A 14,660-nucleotide genomic window follows, 5' to 3' on the forward strand; every position below is an offset into this window, starting at 1 on the left:
CTGGGCCACCGGGGAGTGCGAGCAGGCCGCCGTTCCGCTCAGCCCCTGCCCGGCCCCACAAAGAGACAGGGCAGGCATCGCTGGTGCTTTCTCAGTTTGTCCTCAGCGGGGTCTTTATTTGCCAGAGATACAGCGCGGCAGTCACGCAGGGGGGCCGGCGGCCGCGGGGCCGGCCTCAGCCAAACTCAGCCCCGCAAACATGCAGCTGCGAGGGGGGGAGCGGGGGCACGGCGGGGAGGGGGAGAGGCAGCTCGAGCCCAGGCACCGCACTGGGCCCTGGGCCGCTTTGGGAGGGGGTAAACCCGCGTGGGGCCCGGCTGCTGCCCCACGCCTGCCACCGCAGCACCCCATGCAACGCCCCCCCCCGCCCAGGAGAACCCCACCAGGAATAAGCCGGGGATGCAACATGCTCTGCCCGTGCAGGGGCCCCGGAGCCGCTCGGGCCCCCCCCGGGCAGCCCCCGACATGGCCGCCCCAGCCCGGCTGTGCCTCCGTCCTCGACCCAGTGGCCCCGTTGGCGGGAGCGGGGGCCGCGCGCGAGGCCGGCGCAGGGGCTGGCAAGTGAGGGACAGACTGAGAGAGCGGGCGAGGGGGGCCGCCGGCCCGCGGCCGAGCCGCCAAAGCCACCGGCGGGGACGGAGGGGAGAGCAGCGGGGGGAGGGTGGGCTCCATGCAAGGGGCTCTGCCTGGGGGCCGGCCGGCGGGGGAGGGGGGTGCAGGGGGCCGGGGCACGTAGAAAAGGGGGCCGAGGCGGGGGGGAGGCAGGCAGGGAGCGGGGGACCATGCCAGGGCCTATGTACACACGGGGAGCGCGGGGGCCGGGGGGGACATGGCGCGGCGCTCAGCCGGTCTCGTCGCTGCGGGCCTCGGCGGCGGCCCCGGCCCCGTTACACGTGGCGGCGGGCGGCGTGCCGGGGGCCGGCGTGGCGGCGGGCGGCGTGGCGGGGGCCGCGGGGGCCGCAGTGTCCGTGGTGGTGGTGGTGGCGGCAGCGGCGGCGGCAGCCGGCGCCGCCTCCGTCTGCTCCGGCGCCCGCAGGCGTTTCATGAGCGTGGTCACTCGCACGGCTTTCTGCGGGGACGAGAGGCAGAGGGGCCCGTGGGGCGGCCGTCCCCCCCCCACCAGCCCCTCACTGGGGCGTCTGGCTCCTTCCCGGCCCCAGGGACCACCCTGCCGTGGGGACGCACTCCCATCGGGGTGCTGGGCCTGGTCCCGGGGGGGAACATATCACAGCAGGGTTTGGGGGCCACCAGCCCTGCAATGGGGGCCCAGGGAGAGGGTGGCATGGCCGCCCCGCTGCCAAGGGGGCCGGGGGGGGGTGTGAGGGGCCGCAGGGGAAACCGAGGCAGCTGGAGGAGCCGCCCCCAGCCCGCCAAGGGCACCGCGTGCCCGCCCAGGGCCACCCACCTTCCACTTGGCCCTGGCGAAGTTCTTCTCAATCTGGGCGCAGACGCCGTCCTTGATGTTCTTGTCGGAGGCGGCGTTGCCGGAGATCCTGGGGGGGGGGGGGGGAGCAGTGAGGAGCCCCCCTCGGAGCCACCACGTCCCAGCCCCGCGCCCCCCCGCCGGCCCTCACCACTCGTGGGAGATGGCCTCCTCCGCCGTGATCCTCTGGTCCTGCTCCACCTCCATCAGACGCGTCACCAGCTCCTTGGCTGCGGGCACAGGGAGGGCTCAGCGCCGGGCAGCCCCACGGCTCCCAGACGGGGTGCGGGGGGGGAGTGTGGCCCCCCCGGCGCTGCCGGCCTGCGGCGCTCACCCGCCTGCGAGATGTCGTCCCAGTAAGGCGGGTCAAACTCGTAGTCGCCGGCCAGGATTTTGCGGAAGAGGTTCTTGTCGTGGTTCTCGTAGTCGTCCTCGTCCGCCTCCTCGTAGAAGGGGGGGTTCCCCGAGAGGCTGCGGGAGGGAGCGGGGAGGCTCGGCACGGCCTGGGCCCCCCCGCGACCCCGCGCCGCCCCGCGTGTCCCCCGGCACTCACAGGATGTACATGATGACGCCGATGGCCCAGCAGTCCACGGGCCGCCCGTACCGCTGGCGCCCCACCACCTCGGGAGCTGCAAGGGCACAAGAGGGTGGCGGAGGAGACCCGAATGCCCGTGCCGCCCTCCCTCCCCTCCGCTCAGTGGCCCGGGCACCCCTGGGGTCCCATCCGCTCCTCCAGCCGCTCGTGGAGACCTGGGGCTTGTGGAGACCTGGCTTGTGGAGATCCAGCTTGTGGAGACCTGGGGCTCGTGGAGACCCAGCCTGTGGAGACCTGGGGCCTGTGGAGACCTGGGGCCTGTGGAGACCTGGGGCTCATGGTGACCCAGGCTGTGGAGACCTGGGGCTCATGGTGACCCAGGCTGTGGAGACCTGGGGCTCGTGGAGACCTGGGGCTACCTCGGCCAGGGTCACCCAGGATCAGCGGGAAGGACCTGCCAGGATCTCGTGGAACCACCTGCCATGACAGCGGGGAGTGAGAAGGACCCGCTGGGACCACCCAAGATCACCAGCCGGGGTGGCAGGGAACGGCGAGGGCCTGCCGGGCTCGGCTGCCGGCATGGCAGGGAGCGTGAAGAACCTGTTGGGCTGGCAGCGCCCTGCCTGCATCCTGCCACCCCGGCCCTGGCTGCCTGCCCGGCTCGCTCTCACCCAGGTACTCCGGGGTGCCGCAGGGCTCCTTGATGAGGCCGTTCTCCAGCTTGGCCAAGTGGAAGTCGCTGATGACGATCTTGGAGTTCTTCAGGCGGTTATAATAAACGAGGTTCTCCAGCTGCCGGCCCAGGGAGGAGTGAGCACGGGGGGCACGTGGGCACCCATGGGTGCCAGCATCCCCAGCTGGAGCTGGCTGGGCGGCACGAGGTGCTCCGGTCCTGCCGGCCGACCTACCTTGAGGTTCCTGTGCACGATCTTGAGCGAGTGCAGGTAGGCGACGGCCTCCAGCACCTGCCGGATGACGTTGCTGGTGTCCCTCTCGGAGTAGTAGCCCTGGTCCAGGATCCAGTCGAAGACCTCCCGGCCCGTGGCCCTGCCAGCGCGGAGAGCAGGCTGCTGCGAGCCCCGCGCGCCCACGCCGGGGTGGGGGGAATTCGGCAGGGGATGCAGCCGGCATCACCCATCGCCCGCCGCTCCCACTTACAGCTCCAGGAAGATGAAGTACTCTTTGCGGGTGATATACACATCCACCAGCTGCAGGATGTTGGGGTGCTTCACCCTAGGGCGCCGGAGAGATCGCAGCGTCGGTGGGTGCTGCCCGGCCAGCCCGGGTGCCACCGCCGGCTCACCAGCCTCGCGGGCCGGCGCGGTCGTGCCCGGTGCCGCGGCGACTCACATTTTCAAGATGATGATCTCGTTCTTGGCCGCCTTCCGCACCTTCCGCCCGTCCCGCTTCAGGAACTTCTTGCAGGTGTACAGCTTCCCCGTCGTCTTCTCCTTGGCCCGGAAGATCTCGCAGAACTCCTCCCTGCCAAGGGGACCCCGCAGCCCATCACGCCCGCAGCACCCGCATCGGGAGCGGGGACCGGCGGGCGCCCCGCGAGCTGAGGGCAACAGCACGGAGGTGCCATGGCAAAAGCCAAGGAAAAGAGGCAGCATCATCAGCATCCCCGGGACGTATTTGCTGCCGCAGGGTTGGGAGGGTGCCGGGACAAGGGGCTGCTCTGGCACCGTGCTCCGGGGTGGAAGAACAGCCCCAGCATTGCCGAATCCGCAGGCACCGGCCCTGCTGGCGGGAGGACCGTTGGTCCACCAGCAGCTCGCCCCCTCCATGCCCCGCCTCAAGGAGCGATCGAACCCTCGTGCTGAAAAGCAGATGTTACCCGAAGAGCAGAAGTTGTGGCCAGATGCTGGGGAACGAGGGAAGCTGGCTGGGAGGAAAACCCAGGCGGGAGCGTGCAAAAAGAGGACATTTTCCAAGCAGCACTTGGAGCCTGTTCCTCAAGCAAGGAAGAAAATGCTGCGGCTAAAAAGCTCTCCAGGTGCAGCAGCAAAACAAAGGCAGCAAGCAGAAACCCGTATTGAGCAATCGAATTAATAATCGAATTAATAGGAAACGATGAACTTGGATAAGCCAAAAGCCCCATCCCGGCCGTGGAGGTTTTCGGAAGCGGCAGGAACAGACGCGACCCGAGCCCTCCCCGGATGCGGGGCTGGACGGGGGCCGTGAAACCGTCCCTAATGAGGCAGAAAAAGCAGCGTGCCCCCAAATTAATTTGAGCGCCGCGTTTGGGAAAAAATGAGGCGAGACGCGCCTGTTGCCGGAAGATGACGAAAGTCTTTCTGTTCTATTATTAATGGCGCTGGAATCAATAGGGCCGGCAGGACCCTCGTGCCGGGGCCCAGGCGCGGAGGCCCGGCGGGGAGGCAATGAATATGGAGGCGCCAGTGCCGCGGCTTCGTCCCGCGGGGGGACCGCTGCTGCCCCGGCGCAGCCCTCCGCCTTGGCTTGGCTTCCCCAAAAGTCGCTCGGCACCACGCAGACACCCCCCCCCCCGGCGAACCGGCCTCAGCGCTTCGGCGGCCGACGGACACGTTTCGGGCGGGTGTTTTGGGGTCTGAGGGGTCTCCATCGGTAGCCGGTTGTGATGGCTTCATTGGGCGGATACCGCGCCGATAAAACTTTCACCGGAGCGGCAGCACTCCGCTTCCTCGCCCAGCTCACGCGCTTGCAAAAATATGACCCGTGTGCTGCGTTGCGTTCGCCGGAGCAGAGACGTCCTGCTTTCCCGGGGCGCTCCGGGGCGCCGTGATTTTGCGAAGCTGCTGCAATCCCAGCAGATGTTTTGGCGGGGGGGGAGGGAGGGTACGCGGGAGCCGGCAGGCTGCGGCGAGCGGCAGCGGAGGGAGAGCTCGCCGCAATTTGCAATTCCGTCCTCGGAGCAGGCAGCCGAGAGCAGGCAGCGAATAACCCCCGCGCTGCCGGGAACGGGCGCTAATCACGGGCCAGGCGCTCCAGGAGCCAGCGGCACCCGACCCCAGCGGGGGCCCACGGGAGAAGCGCGACAGCAGCCCCGGCCCGACGTTCCCCCCTCGCGCGCTCCTCCTCGGCCCCGGAGGGGGGTCCCGGCGGGGCAGACTCACGTTTTGATGACCTGGCCCAGGTCATATCTGTCGGTCACCTCAGACGGCTGGTTATAGTCTTTCTTGTCTCCCAGCGTCACGCAGCCAAACGGCATCGCAGGGCCCGGTGCTGAAAGAGCGGAGAGGCCGGGTGAGCACCCGGGCAGCGTCGCCATCCCACTTGGCCCCCCCATTTTCAGGTTAATCAATTCGTTAAATACCCCGGGACCGCCACCGGCCAGCGACCCGACCGCTCGGCCCCGCTCCGTTTCCCGTTCCTCAGCCCGCTTTTGGCCCACGATGACGCTGCTTCAGCGGCCTCCCGCAAAGAGCATCGTCGCGGGCTGGGCTGAACGTGCGGCGAGTTGCACCAGCCTCAGCCCGTTAGCTGCCCTGCTCCGAGGGACCCTACCGCCAGCGGCAAGCAGACCCGCTCGGTCCTCCAGCCTCCAGCTTCACCCCGGGCTTTTTGGCCTTGAACCCTTCGAAATCGGAGCCGGGGTGGAAGCCTCCCCGCAGAAAATCGTTTCAATGGAGCGATTCCCCCCACCCTGGCTGCAGCTCTGCCTTCCCCGGCGTTTCCACCCTCCCAGCAGTTTTTGAAGCCGCATCCGAGCCGCCTCTGCGGCCGGGGCTGAGTGGGACCTGCGACGGGGTCCGGCAGCACCGGCCTCGCTCGGCGCCTGCCACAACAGCTCCCGAAAGGCCCCGGCAGCCTCACCGGCAGCACCCGCCAGCGGCCGCCCCGGGGCGCGAGAAGCCGGCGGGAAGGATGGAGGCGCGCGGGATGCGGGAGCCGGCTGCTCCGGGTACCCAAGCGCCGAGCCTGTTGCTATGGCGATGGGAGCTGCAAAAGCAGAAAGCGGCACATTGGCGCGGAGGGGGCAGGGCCGGGCAGGCAGCCCGGCGGGGGCGCGGGACCTCCGGCCTGCCCCGAGCGCGGGCCCTGGCCCGGCGGTGCGTCGTCCCCCGGACACCGGAGCGGGCCTGGGGCCGCCGACCGGGATGCCGACCGGATGCAATGCTCCCGGCTCGCCCGGCTGGGAAGGCAAGGATGCCGAGGCACCTTGGCGCCTCCTCTTCCAGGAAAAGCGGAGATGTTCGCGGGACACCCCAGCCCGGACCAGCAGCTTTTCCAGCTGGCGTGACGATGCCCCGGGGGGAGGAGAGCCCTGGGCTTGCGGGCACTCTGGCCACCAGCTCTGGCATCCACCTGCCGAAGGGGGCCCGGGCAGCGCGCTCTGTCGCACTTTTCTTGCTGCCTCCGTGAGCGCTCGGCTAATCCGCACTCGTAAAAACTAGTTGCTGTCAGTTTAGCAGGGCCTCATCCTGCCAGGGCGTCGCGCCAGCACCGTGCTCTGCGTCCCCCCGGGTGCCGTGCGAGGGGGGCAGCCCCCGGTGGTGCTGGCACCCCCCCACCCCGAAGCGCCTAGTTGAAGAGCAGAAGCAACGGCGGGTGTAAGACGGCAGCGGGGAAGTGGGTGGCAGGGCGCGGACGGCACGGAGGCATGACGCAGCCGCGCGGCCTGGGCCGCCCAAGCGCCCGGCCCGGACCCCCAGCGCCGGCCCCCTCCCCGCTGGCTCCATCCTTCCCCGGTGCCGCTTCCACCTGCGGCCGCCCCGGCCGGCGCGGGGCACCCACCGGGCACGCAGCCCCGCCGGCTCCCGGTGCTCCCCATCCAGCATCCCGCCTCCCCGGGGAAGGATGTGCCGGAGAGAGGCCGAAAACGCAGTGGGGCCCGAGACGGACCGAAATATTTATAGCGCAGGCAGCAGCAAACAGGCGAGGCGAGAAGAGGCTGCACGAGCGGCACGGCGCGACCAGCCCCGCCGGGGGATCTGAGGCCGAGGAGGGTCGGGGGCGCGGGACGGAGCCCCGCACGGCAATGCCGCCCCACGGAGCCGGGTGCCCGGGCGCTCCGGCCCACCTCGGCTGGCGGCGACGCGCGGGGTGCAGAGCTGACTGCGGATCCGAGGGGAAAAAAAAGTCTCCAGCAGCGGCGAGCTCGGCTCAGCCGCCGCAGCGGGGAAGCGAGGCGGCCGCGGGGCTCCCGTCTGGGGCAGCGAGGGGCGCGAGCGGCCCGGGTGCTGCCCGGCCCGGCGACCCGCTCCACGGCTGGGCCCCGGTGGGACGGGGACGGCCCGCAGCGGAGGTGCCCAGTCCCACCGGGGACGCGGACACGCGTGGGCGGCCGCAGGGGAGAGCCCCGACGGCAGCCGGCCGCGCCGCCCCCCGGCTCGGCTGCTGCCCGCGGGCGCGGCGGCTGCCGGGCGGCGCCGTCGGGGCGGCGCGGCGCGGCGCGGGGGCAGCGGGGCAGCGGCGGCGGCGGCGCGCCGGGACCCCCGACGCGGGCGCGGGGGGGCGAGAGACGGCGGGGAGCAGCCCGCGCGCGGCGGGCACACGTGGAGCCGCCCGGCACGCGCGGCCCGGGGGGGCGCCCGGTCGCCGCTGCCCCCGGGAGCGCCCGCCGCCCCGCCGCCGGGCCGCCGCGGCGCCGCGCTCACCTGCACGCCTCTCGCACCGCAAAGGGGGGCCGAGCCGCGGGGCCGCCGCTGAGCGGGGCGGCGCGCGCCCCTCCCTGCCTGCCTGCCTGCCTGCCGCGCCGCCGGAGCCCGAGCCGGTGCCGGAGCCGGTGCCGGTGCCGGTGCCGGTGCCGGAGCGCAGCGCCCGGCGCGGCAACTTGCGAGGGCGGGAGCGCGCGGCCCCGCCCCCAAGGGGCGGAGCCTCCCGTGACGTCACCGCCAAACTTTGCGCCCCGCCCCCCCACCCCCCCCCGGGGCACCCCCCGGCGCGGCGTGCACGCGGCCCGGGCACGCGCACCTCCGGGGCACGGCGCGCGCCTGCCCCCCGCGTCCAGCACCGAGCACCGGCTCCGCAGCGCCCGCGGGGGCGGGGGGCGCCCAGCCCCACGGCTCGGCCCCCGCGGGGACGGGGCGCACCGGGCCCAGCACCCGCGAGCACCGGGGCGCCCGTGGCCCCAGCGCCGCTGCCGGGCGCAGGGCCGCCGTCGCCTTCGCTTCCACTTCGAGTCACCTTCGCTCCCCATTAGCGTCACGCCCGCAGCCTGCCAGCTCCCGCCTCGCTCCTCGCCTCCGGGTTTTTTTGCTATTATTTTCCAGAATTAATAACAAACACACAGCGGGGGGAGAAAAAAACAACGTCGCTGCAAACCCCTGCAGGGCAGCGCGGGCCGGTCCGAAGTTTCCCGGCGCGGCCGCGTTCGTAACGACCCGGCGTCCCGAAAAATCGCGGCGCTGCCTCGAAACGGGCCCTGCTGGTGCGTGTCGGCGGCCCGACGGCCCCGCGCCTGCCCCTGCCCTGCATCCCGCGTCGGGCGACGCGCGTGCTAGAAAGCTTCCGGCAAGCGACGCTGGCTCGTCGCAGAGGCGTATAAATAAACGCGAGCTGTCGCGGCTTGCTGCTTTTTCTAATTTTGTGCCGTTTCCTTGCGCTCTTCCGTCAGCTCCCCCTTACACAGGTGGAAAATGCAGACCGGGTGCTTTGGTGGGGGGCTCCCGACGTGCCCCGCTGCCGCGAGGTTAATTGCAATTAATATTTGCGGTCGGCGAAGCGGGATGCCCCCGGAGCTGCTGCCATCCCTCGCTGCTGCCGTCCCTTGCTGCGGCATTGCACTGCCCCGCAGCCCTGGGCACCCGCTAACCTGGGCACCCACCATCCCATGCACCCACTGTCCTGCGCACCCACCGCCGTGTGCACTCACCATGCCGTGCACCTACTGCCTTGTTACTCAGCACCCCATGTGCCTGCCACCCAGTGCACCCACAGCCCTGCACCCACAGCCCCATGTACCCACTGCCTGTGCACCCACAGCCCTGTACACACACTGCCCTGTGCACCCACCACCCTGTGCACCCACCGCCCCGTGCACCCACAGCCCTGTGCACTCACTGCCCCATGCTCCTACTGCCCTGTGCACCCACCGCCCTATGCACCCACCGCCCTGTGCACACACCCCTCATGCACCCACCACCCCATGCACCCACTGCCCTGTGCACCTACTGCCCTGTGCACGCCCCCCGCGCAGCTACTGCCCTGTGCACACCACACCCCATGTACCCACCACGCTGTGCACCCACTGCCGCATGCACCCACTGCCCCGTGCACCCACTGCCCCGTGCACCCACCGCCCTGTGCACCCCCCACATGCACCCACTGCCCTGTGCACCCACTGCCCTGTGCACGCACCACCCTATGCACCCACCACCCCATGCACCTCCCGCTCTGTGCACCCACCACCCTGTGCACCCATGGCCTGTGCACCCACCGCCCACCCCATGGTCCTGTGGTGAGCCCACAGCCGGTGGGACCCCCGCTGCCCAGGGTGGAGGGGGGTGGGGGGGGCCACCCATGCCTGCCCGGCTCTGCCCCACACCGTGTGGGGAGGGGGCAGCGTGGCCCGGCCTGGGACAGGGCCCGGCGGGCATCGCCTGTGTTTGAAATCGCCATGGCAACCGCCCGGTGCGCGGCAGCCACTGCACCCGCAGCGTTGGCATGGCGATGGGGCCACGCGCCCGCTCGCTCGGGGGGCTCGCGGGGACCCGGGGCGCGGGACGGGGGGAGGCCAGCGCGTGTGACCAGGCAGCGGCACCGTGGTGGCGGCGGCGGCTTTATTGGCCGGGCAGCGCTCAGCAGCAGCGCCGGTGCAGGGCGGCGGGGCCGCTCTCGCCGTAGGCCCGCCGGGCGACCCAGGCGCTCTGGAAGGCGTCGAGGGAGGCGGCGACGGAGCCACCGAGCCAGGCGGCGAAGCGGCGCCGGGGGCCGGCCGCCGGGCCCGCCGCCCCCCTCAGCTCGGCGCCCAGGCGCCGGGCGAAGCCGCGCAGCAGCGTGGTGCCGCCGGCCAGCAGCACGTTGGGCAGGAGGCGGGCGGCCCGGCGGGCCCCGCAGCGGCGCAGGCTGCGGGCGGCCTGCGCGCCCAGGCCGGGCTCCGCCGGCAGCCCCAGGGCGGCGGGGGCGAAGAGGGCCTCGGGGCAGCGGAAGCGCTCCTCGCCCACCCACACCACCCGCTCGTCCGGCAGGGCGACGGCCGCCGCGGGGACGGCCGCCGGCGGGGCCCCGGGCGGGCGGCAGCAGCAGCAGCGCTCCTTGAGGAGGCGCAGCAGGTCGGGCCCCAGCGGGGGCTGGCGGGGGCCGCGCAGTGCCCCCAGGTAGGCCGTGAGGGCGTCCCCGGCCACGTCGAGCCGGAAGGTGGCGTGGGGCAGGGCGTAGCCGTCCACGACGGGCGCCGCGTAGGAGGTGCCGGCGCCTGAGCCCACCACCAGCCCGCTGGTGCGGCCGTAGGAGTAGGCCGCCAGCAGCGACCGGGGCAGCACCAGCATGGCCGGCACCCCGAAGCTCTCGAAGAGCAGCTCGGCCACCTTCTCCCGGTTGGCGGCGGGGGACAGCGGGGCGTCCGTCACCAGCACGGCCAGCTCCTCGGGGCGCACAGCCAGCTCGGAGTAGAAGATGCGGTGCCACAGCGTCTCCAGGCCGTCCCAGTCGGTGACCACGCCGTGGGTGAGGATGGAGCCGCCGTCGCCGTGGCCGGGCTCATCCTGCCGCCTGGGCAAGCCCACCCGGCTGGGCAACACCGACCGCGGCTTCTTGTCCCCGGCCAGCCCGCTCCTGGTGTGGCCGGTGCCCATGTCGATCACGACGGCGCAGAAGGACTTGTACCGCTCTGCGGGGTCGGCACTGGCGAGCTCGGGGCTGTCGGGTCCTGGGCTCCTCTCCACTTCTGGTTGTCTCATGGCGCCAAACCCTCTTTCTCTCTCTTCCTGGACGAAAAGCAAAGCCCCCGGCCCTGGTCCCCACACCGGAACCCCCAACGGAAGGTCAAGTTGCCATGGCCACCTACAGCATCACAGCTGGAAAGCCATGATGTCATGCAGAGAATCAGGGCACCCGACGGCTCGGGTCCCTCTGTCCTCATGCTCAGACAGAACGGTTGAGGTTAGAAGGGACCTCTGGAGATTAACTGGTCCAAACCCCCTGCTCAAGCAGGGTCACCTAGAGCACGATGCGCAGGACCTTATCCAGATGGCTTTTAAATATCTCCACGGAAGGAGACACCACAACCTCTCTGGGCAACCCGCTCCAGCGCTCAGTCACCCTCACAGTAGAGAAGTTTTTCATGTTCAGACAGAACTTCTTGTGTTTCAGTTTGTGCCCATTGCCTCTTGTCCTGTCACTGTGCACCACTGAAAAGAGTCTGGCCCCATCCTCTGGACACCCTCCCTTCAGATACTTGATAAGATCCCCTCTCAGTCTTCGCTTCTCCAGGCTGAACAGGCCCAGCTCTCTCAGTCTTTTCTCATATGAGAGATGCTCCAGTTCCTTTATCATCTTATTGGCCCTTTGCTGGACTCGCTCCAGTAGCTCCATGTCTCTCTTGTACTGGGGGAACCCAAAACTGGACCCAGTACTCCAGATGTGGCCTCACCAGGGCTGAGTAGAGGGGGAGGATCACCTCCCTCGACCTGCTGACAACTCTCTTCCTAGTGCACCCCAGGATACCACTGCCTGTCTTGGCCACAAGGGCACACCACTGGCTCATGGTTAACTTATGGTCCACCAGGACCCCCGGGTCCTTCTCCACAGAGCTGCTTTCCAGCAGGTCAGCCCCCAGCCTGTCCTGGTGTGTGGGGTTATTCCTCCTTAGGGGCAGGACCCTGCACTTGCCTTTGTTGAACTTCATGAGGTTGTCCCCGCTCCCCTGGGTGGCCAGACGCTGGAGAGGCTCTGCATCAATCCTTTCTGCTTTGCAGATGCCCCACCCCAATTTTCCCCAGGGTTGTCAGCCCTCCCCAGTGGGTTTTTGGCTTCCCCCAAGCTTCCCTGGCTCCCCACCAGCGGGCTCCTGGCCGTGGCCCTGCCACCAAACTCAGCGCCTGCTCACACCGAGTTGGCGTTGCCTCCTGCAAAATTTAGACCCAGAAACATGCAGCCAATTTGAAAATAGAAACTGCCAAGGTGCCGTCCCACAGGGCAGCAGGGGCACGTACCACCGCTCACCTTTCCAGGTGAATTTCTATAAGAGGCAAAAGTGGCTCGCTGCAGCCGGCCCATCTGGTGCGTGTCGGCTCGAGCGCAGGCATCACGTCCTCAGCTCTCCGGGTGTTTGGGAGAGGAGACGCACTCAGGAGACGTTAGAGGCGTTCGAAATAACGTGGGAGGAAAAAGATGCGTGAGGCTGAGAGACCTCGGCGAGGACCAGCTGCTCCGCCAAACTCCGAACGCAGAGCCCATTTCGGATCAGAGCAGCGTGTGGAGTCACAGATCAGCAGGGTTTAATTCCCGCTTCCACTTGAAGACAGAAACCTTTGGCGGTCCCCAGACACTTAAGGGATATTAGCATCTTCTGAGAGACTCTTGCAGCCAGCTGTACCTAGATATAAGCCCTGAGCACAGATAGAGGCTGCTGCCACAGTGCCAGAAGAAGAGTTTCAAGTGCATATATATCAGGGATCTTCGCTGGAAAGGAAAATATTTATCTCCGTCAGGGAATCGATTGGTAATTGGACACGGTTTGTGCAGTTCCTTATGAGGCACAGAGAGAATAATATTTCCGGCCAAGGACAGATGCTGTCTTTGGTGTAGAAAAAGGAGAAAAAGATGTACTTTATGGGCTGGAAGTCTTTTGGGTAAAGAAAAGCTCTCCATGGGCTACCAAAGCTCCCTGCGGGCCAGCAGATCTCCTGGGCTAGCAGAGCTGCAAGCCAACCAAGGCTCCTGCAGCGAAGCTCCTACTGGGCTAGAAAAGCTCGCTGTGGGCCAGCAGAGCTCCCCACGGGCTAGCAAAGCTTCCCATAGGTCAGCAAAGCTCCTTCTGGGCCAGGAGAGCTCCCCAGGAGCCAGCAAAGCTCCCTGGGGGCCAACAAAGCTTCCCATGGGTGAGCAGAGCTCCCCATGGGCCAGCAGAGCTCCTTCTGGGCCAGCGGAGCTCCCCATGGGCCAGCAAAGCTCTCCATCAGTCAGCAAAGCTCCCCATGGGCCAGCAGAACTCCTTCTGGGCCAGCAAAGCTTCCCATGGGCCAGTGAAGCTGCTTCTGGGCCAGCAGAGCTCCCTGTGGGCCAGCAAAGCTCCTTCTGGGCCTGGAGAGCTCCCCATGAGCCAGAAAAGCTCCCCATGGACCAGCAAAGCTTCCCATGGGTCAGCAAAGCTCCCCACGGGCCAGCAGAACTCCTTCTGGGCCAGCAAAGCTTCCCATGGGCCAGTGAAGCTGCTTCTGGGCCAGCAGAGCTCCCCATGGGCCAGCAGAGCTCTCTGTGGGACAGCAAAGCTCCTTCTGTTCCAGGAGAGCTCCCCAGGAGCCAGAAAAGTTCCCCATGGGTCAGCAAAGCTCTCCATCAGTCAGCAAAGTTCGCATGAGCCAGAAGAGCTCCCTGTGGGCCAGCAGAGCTCCCCATGGGCCAGCAGAACTCCTTCTGGGCCAGCAGAGCTCCCCATGGGCCAGCAGAACTCCTTCTGGGCCAGCAAAGCTTCTCATGGGCCAGCAAAGGCACGTGCGGGTGCAGGGGGACCCTGGGCAGTGCCAGCTGCCCCCGGGGAGGGGTACCAAGCGTCCGGGTGGGTGCCCCACGCTGGCCCTCTTGGTGCAGCCCAGGGGCAGCTGCCCCCCGTTGCCCAACGCAGTAATGCCCGCGGGCTCGGTGGCCGCGGGCTGGGCGCCGTGGGAGCCGAGCGGTCCCAGCGCAGCCCAGCACGCCTTGCCGCCATGCCTTTCGCAGGCATCATTAGCAAAACTTGCTCATTTCTAAAAATGGCCCTGTGCCGCCGTGCCTGCTGCTCCAGACGGGAGGCCTCTCTTCACGCCTGTTCCCGAGCGTTTGAGCAGAGGCTAAAAACAGCTCGTCTTTGACTGTTTTCTCCTTCTATCTCTTGCGGGGCTGTTTGACGCCAGAGCCTGGCTCTCAGCTCAAATGCTGATTTGGCACAATTTTGCCCGTCTCCGCTTCAGCTTCCCCCCGGCGGGACGTTGCGGAGGGGGAAAGTGGGGCAGGCGGTGGGCACCTGCGGCGGGGCCGCCCGGCACGCGCTGCCGCCCCGGCGGCCTGCCCCGACAGCCTTCGCGCCCCAGCGGCTCCTTCGCCGCAGTGCCATACGATTTGCCTCCGGCCGCCGGCCCTTTCCCCGGCAGCCGGCAGCGGCTGGGCCGGCTGGGTGCTGCCTCGCAGGGGCAGGTGCCAGTCAGCCCGTGGTTTTAAACGCGGGGCGTTTGCACCTTGTCTTCAGCAGTGTAATTAGGGCAGGATAAATGCTTATTAGAATGAAATCTGTCATCTCCGTGAGCAAATTTAGAGGCGGGGGGAGAGCAGCAGCTGAACGCGGAGGCCCTCGTAATGTGCATCATGCTGATCGCTTGATCCAGCTTGAAATAATTAGGAATTCACTGCACCGTCCCCCAAAATGGGCACCAAAAGCCCTGGCCGGTGATGGAGACCGGGGCCAGACCGGGGGCCACCCAGCTTGCCCACCCCCCCGTGTGCTGGTGCATCCCTCCCCACGCTCATCCCCCCCTCCGGGCCAGCCCTGCGCCCCGCCAGCCCCCCGGAGCGCCCCGCTGCCCGGCCCGGCCACCGCCAGCGCCAGGACCTGCTTTCCAGCACCCCCGGGATCCGCCGGCC

The 14,660-nt window shown here is 68.6% G+C and overlaps 2 protein-coding genes across 3 annotated transcripts; both read right to left on the bottom strand.

Annotated features, from left to right (window-relative positions):
* Positions 1-84: 84 nt before the first annotated feature.
* Positions 85-8,097, bottom strand: CAMKV (CaM kinase like vesicle associated). Of its 2 annotated transcripts, none has more exons than XM_064518615.1 (11): positions 8,070-8,097; positions 5,057-5,165; positions 3,309-3,440; positions 3,117-3,191; positions 2,867-3,005; positions 2,630-2,750; positions 1,977-2,052; positions 1,758-1,894; positions 1,575-1,653; positions 1,406-1,493; positions 85-1,069 (listed from the first exon to the last, which is right to left on the bottom strand). In XM_064518615.1, the coding sequence occupies exons 1-11, from the start codon at positions 8,080-8,082 to the stop codon at positions 842-844; spliced, it is 1,197 nt and encodes a 398-aa protein (XP_064374685.1). In that variant the 5' UTR covers positions 8,083-8,097; the 3' UTR covers positions 85-841. The 2 variants fall into 2 exon arrangements, with proteins under 2 accessions (XP_064374685.1, XP_064374686.1); XM_064518616.1 differs by lacking the exon at positions 8,070-8,097 and adding an exon at positions 7,541-7,744.
* A 1,585-nt stretch (positions 8,098-9,682) lies between these two features.
* On the bottom strand, positions 9,683-10,783 carry LOC112986999 (actin-like). The gene has a single exon (XM_064518552.1). It carries the CDS (start codon positions 10,781-10,783, stop codon positions 9,683-9,685), a length of 1,101 nt encoding a protein of 366 aa, XP_064374622.1.
* Between the last annotated feature and the right edge of the window lie 3,877 nt (positions 10,784-14,660).

The sequence above is a fragment of the Dromaius novaehollandiae genome, chromosome 12 (assembly GCF_036370855.1).
Source record: "Dromaius novaehollandiae isolate bDroNov1 chromosome 12, bDroNov1.hap1, whole genome shotgun sequence".
Taxonomy (NCBI): Eukaryota; Metazoa; Chordata; class Aves; order Casuariiformes; family Dromaiidae; genus Dromaius; species Dromaius novaehollandiae.